The 5,517-nt window shown below is 51.8% G+C and overlaps 1 protein-coding gene across 1 annotated transcript in view; it reads right to left on the bottom strand.

Annotated features, from left to right (window-relative positions):
- Window positions 1-5,517, bottom strand: part of reck (reversion-inducing-cysteine-rich protein with kazal motifs) — a 59,660-nt gene extending 54,143 nt beyond the window's left edge. Inside the window, exon 1 of the mRNA XM_068748194.1 lies at window positions 5,445-5,517. Within this exon, the coding sequence (XP_068604295.1) occupies window positions 5,445-5,517 (73 nt within the window). The remainder of the gene's footprint in view (window positions 1-5,444) is intronic.

The raw sequence follows: 5,517 nt of genomic DNA, 5'->3' as shown, positions 1-5,517 counted from the left end.
ATAGGAGGGGGAGGAGCTGCTTGGGGGAGGTCTGTGCTCTCTGAGTGCTTTTCTAGTTTAAAAGTTTGCATTTTGAGAACCAAAAAATCAAAGATGACCGTTTAATGGGCGAACGGTTGTCGTGTCAACCGCCCCTGAGAAATGTGAGACGAAACCTTTCATACGTCTCTGAACAATGATGAATGGAACGTTGACCCGTCCCTGACAGGGGACGGACATCTGCCAGATGCCTGAGACTGGCAGCAGCGACAGAGACGCTGACTCCGCCCACACACGGCGCCGTCCGTCCCCCAAGGCGCTAACGTCCTTAATGTTGTCCTGCATAGATGAACTGACTGGTGGTGAGCAGCTGCATTGCAGACCGTGGAATCCTGTCCGAATGGTAAACCGTGGGTTTCAAAGTCACTTCAAGAACTTCTGAATAGAAAGAAGAAAGGGAAGAGAAAACTTCTGTTTGGCCTGCAGAAATCAGGACGTGCAAAAAGCATGACAAAGAGAAAATAGAGAGTCAGATCAAAACGAGAAAGACAATCAGAGACTGCAGACCCCGCCTCCAAAAGACTATTGGATCTTGTGAGACAGTAAACAGGGCTTCCGGATCAGAGGGGCCAAACCTGCTCTAGCTTGCTGCTCCGGAACGTACTACAAGACTCCTTCTGGACTCTTTTTCCCATCATGCCATTCGTGCCCCTCCCTCTTAAAGTGACACTCCCATGTTACAGCACAGGCACAATTCCAGATGTAAAAATAATTCTAGAATCTGGATCCAGATCCGGATCAACGCCATTCTCGGGGAGGACCGAGCCACGGACAGAACCTTGCTTGTGTAAAAATTTCAAGTCGATTGGGTTACTAGTTTTTGAGTTATGCGCTCGGACAGACATACAAACAGACAAACAAACAAACAAACGCACCCAATTGCAATACCCTCGCCTCCGCTTCGGCGAGGGTAACAAACAATCGACGGTCTGCTTGGGACGGCATGAAAACCATCACTGGTACCAAAGAATGCAACGGGAATAACTCTGACTCTGAGTCTGAGCTGAGTCTCAATGACTTCCTCAGATTTGACTCTCATTTCAGCGATAAACATAGAGAGTTAAAAGAAAGCCTCGTGGCTCCTCCTCCTCGGAACCCTTTCTTCGGTGAAGATGACGTCATCCAGTGTTTCAAAAAATGTAAGCACGCGTGTGTGTGTGTGTGGTTGTGTAAGAACCTGGAGTCACTTGTCCAGCCACATGGTCTCTCTCTCACACACACACACACACACACACACACACACACAGCTTCAGACAGTGAGCAGAGGCTGTGGTGAAGCTTGTAGCATGTGCACATGTATGCAGACAACATTAGTGGGCGTTAAATGACCACGAGGCATTCAGAATTAGCACATGTGAGGAAGATAAAGCACGATGTGAACCGGTCGGGGTCTGATTGGACCCCTACCGGAACACGTCTGAGTTAAAGTTACTCTGAATAACTGCTTTAATGTGATCCCCGTCAACAGCAACCTTAAAGACACAGGCACGGTTTACTTCCACCTGTTCATCGTCTCAGTCGGCACGCCACGCTCCTCAGAGGGGACAGCCGGGCTCCGGTCTACAGCCAGGCTCCGGTCTACAGCCGGGGTGCAGTCTACAACCGGGCTCCGGTCTACAGCCGGGCTCCGGTCTACAGCCGGGGTGCAGTCTACAACCGGGCTCCGGTCTACAACCGGGCTCCGGTCTACAGCCGGGCTCCGGTCTACAGCCGGGGTGCAGTCTACAACCGGGCTCCGGTCTACAACCGGGCTCCGGTCTACAACCGGGCTCCGGTCTACAGCCGGGCTCCGGTCTACAGCCGGGGTGCAGTCTACAACCGGGCTCCGGTCTACAGCCGGGCTCCGGTCTACAATCGGGCCCTGGTCTACAGACGGGCTCCGGTCTACAGCCAGGACCTAGCCAACAGCCGGGCTCCGGTCTACAACCGGGCTCCGGTCTACAGCCGGGCTCCGGTCTACAGCCGGGCTCCGGTCTACAGCCGGGCTCCGGTCTACAGCCGGGCCCCGGTCTACAGCCGGGCTCCGGTCTACAGCCGGGCTGCAGAAGAATGTCTCCATAACTGTCTTCATTCCTCTCTTGTCCTCGTCCTTTCTCCGAGGGGGTAGCTTTTACCGCTGTTGCTTTGCTTGTAAAGATCATTCTAGAAGTCACAGGTGGATCTTACAGATGGGATGTTTGTTGGGTGTAGAGTGGATTCTTAGAACTGGGGTCTGAGTCAAAACCTTGAAGTTCAGACCTTCCACACCAGGTACAGATTGCAGGTGCTTTTATTCTGAAGGAGAAGTCTTTGCCTGCCCCTTTCACACCCCTCACACGGTTCATTGGACCCTCAGTTGTTTCGTGCCTGATGACGGCCATGAAAATAAGAACGTATCGGGCTGGACTATGAACAATGGGAAGAGCTTGATTGGCTGCACTGATGAGCTTTTAGCGGTTTATCTCGGTAACGGGCCGCACTCTGACTCAACCCTTCAGCAAGGCCTGCAGGGACAGAGGTTGGGACCAACAGTCATGAAGCAAAGAGGGGAAGAACCTCTCTTCTATTTGTGGGTGAAGCCAGACCTGAGAAAGGGCTGCAAGCAAACAACCAACCAAACAATAGAGCTAAACGTTCATTGCTGCAACAAGTCTGGGGCAATTCGTGTTTACCAAACTAGATCAGTACAAGTATTCAGGATTCAAGTACACAGTTTAGTAGCAACTGTAAAGTGCAAAACAGTAAAAGAGTTAAATACTAAAAATAAATACATAAACTAAATACAGGACACTTCCACCTTTCCTGGTCACTGTATATTATGCATATTATGGTCTGTTGCTACAGAGGTAGCGCCTGGTGTCTGCTTCTCCTCCGCCTTCAGCCAGTACACATACTGCATATACTGTATATACGGCACATACTGCATATACTGCATATACTGTAAATACGGCACATACTGCAGTATATGCAGTATGTGCCGTATATGCAGTATGTACAGTATGTACAGTATGTGCAGTATGTGCAGTATGTGCAGTATATACAGTATGTGCAGTATGTGCAGTATATACAGTATATGCAGTATGTGCAGTATATACAGTATATACAGTATATGCAGTATATACAGTATATACAGTATATGCAGTATGTGCAGTATATACAGTATATGCAGTATGTACAGTATATACAGTATGTGCAGTATATACATTATGTGCAGTATATACAGTATGTGCAGTATGTCCTCTCAGAGCAGCAGCAGTGAAAGTGAAGACTGACTGAGAATGAGAACCTCCAGGGAACCCGAGCAGCTCGGAGAACGTCCTGAAATGTTCCAGTTAGAACCCATCTGTCCACAACGACAAACCGACAGCAAGAGAAATGAGCCGAGCTCCTCCTCCCCAACTGGGTGCGTCTCTGGTTCTTTATATTTAGCCTAAACTAAACACGGGGAGGGTGGAGCTGGTGGGAGAACCGTTACGCGTCGCAGGGAAGTCAGCCGTTGCTCCGGCGGAGGACGGAGAGTCGTTGAGCTCCGTCTGCTGCACTTTGATCTGTTCACTAAACTGTCGTTAGGGTTGTGGGCCTCAGACCCGCGGCTGCTCACAGCGGACGTGGACATGCTGCTCGTCCCCGTCCTCCCCTCGTCCCCTCCTCCCCTCCACCGCCTTCTGCTTTGAGGACTCAAATTGGTTCCAGATGCGTTCTCTCACGGCTAGCCTCCGTAACGAACGACAGAAACAACGGAGGACGGTTTAGCAAAACTGAACGGTGGAAAGACGTTTACGGAATTCCAAAGCAGAAAAGAGTTTGGGGCACAACCAGCTGATCACTTTTGCACATGGTGCTATTTGCTACGGTCTTTAGGAATTCCTGAGACCGTTATTACCAGCAAGACTTTCTGAGACAATGTGCGCCCCAAATGGGGATCTAAGAGCTGGGTTTCTTTCATGTTCTAGCAGATGTGAGGCGGGGAAAAAACGACACAAAGTGATATTTAGCCAGGCTAAATCCACATCCTGAACCCATGTGGGCTGAACATCAAAGACCTACAGCAGCACGGTCGTCCCATGTCTGCCCCAACCCATGACGGGTTCTGAAGGAGACTGGGGTACACAAAGTCCAACAATCCCACCGGGACACCAGAACATTGGCGTCTCTGGGTCTGGACGACGTCCCACCGGGACACCAGAACATTGGGGTCTCTGGGTCTGGACAACGTCCTACCGGGACACCAGAACATTGGGGTCTCTGGGTCTGGACGACCTCCCACCGTGACACTAGAACATTGGGGTGTCGGGGTCTGGACGACGTCCCACCGGGACACCAGAACATTGGGGTCTCTGGGTCTGGACAACGTCCTACCGGGACACCAGAACATTGGGGTCTCTGGGTCTGGACGACCTCCCACCGTGACACCAGAACATTGGGGTGTCGGGGTCTGGACGACGTCCCATCAGGACACCAGAACATTGGGGTCTCTGGGTCTGGACGACGTCCCACCAGGACACCAGAACATTGGGGTCTCTGGGTCTGGACGACGTCCCACTGGGACACCAGAACATTGGGGTCTCTGGTTCTGGACGACGTCCCACCGGGACACCAGAACATTGGGGTGTCGGGGTCTGGACGACGTCCCACCGGGACACCAGAACATTTGGGTCTCTGGGTCTGGACGACGTCCCACCGGGACACCAGAACATTGGGGGGACACGGGACGGTTCCAGGGTGACGCCATCATCCCGGTCATTGCTTCCCTTCTACATCCTTCTTGGTTCCGAACAAGTCCAGCCCGGTACTATTACAGGTCATTCCAGAGTCAGGCTTCCACACTGGCTCCGCTTAAATCGGTTCTGGGACTGAACAGGATGCTACAGGTGACGTCACAGGACGGACGGCGTCAGGCTAACGGGCGCTCCACGGATTAGCTCCAGGCAGAGAACTGAATCCTAAATCTCACCTCTTAAAATCATGAACGGTGCATGTTAAAGGTTCTCTCGTGGGTTCGGCGCCCCACACGGAACCCAAAAGGATTTAATACCAACTTTTCAAAGAGCTTCTCCCAGTTCGCCCATCCGCGGTGGGCGGCAGCTAACGCTCCGACTCGGATTCATCTGCATCGTTTCATGAAACCGGTACCGGATTCCTCCCGTTTTTACCGGCCGAATTCAGCAGACGACGTTTATGTTACGGAAAAACATGTCAATGACAAGTTTGCGATGTGCTAAAGTTTACTAATAAGCAAGACAACGTCAACTTGTGCTATTTGTGTATGGAGTTTGGTGATTGGCCGACGGGACGCCAACCGTCACGGACCGAAGTTAGTCCCGAACCGGAGCGTCAGACACAAAGGAAAGTTTCAACCTGGACTCTGGTCGGACATTGTCCACCCGGTTACCGGGCACGGACGCAGACCGCGTGACGTCACTCACCCTGAGCCCGGAGCGGCTGGCAGCAGAAGTTTACGGCGAGGAAGAAAGTGATGATCCGGAAACACACCCGCAT

Source organism: Brachionichthys hirsutus, chromosome 14 (assembly GCF_040956055.1).
Source record: "Brachionichthys hirsutus isolate HB-005 chromosome 14, CSIRO-AGI_Bhir_v1, whole genome shotgun sequence".
Lineage (NCBI taxonomy): Eukaryota > Metazoa > Chordata > Actinopteri > Lophiiformes > Brachionichthyidae > Brachionichthys > Brachionichthys hirsutus.
This window is presented reverse-complemented; position numbering and strand designations above follow the sequence as displayed.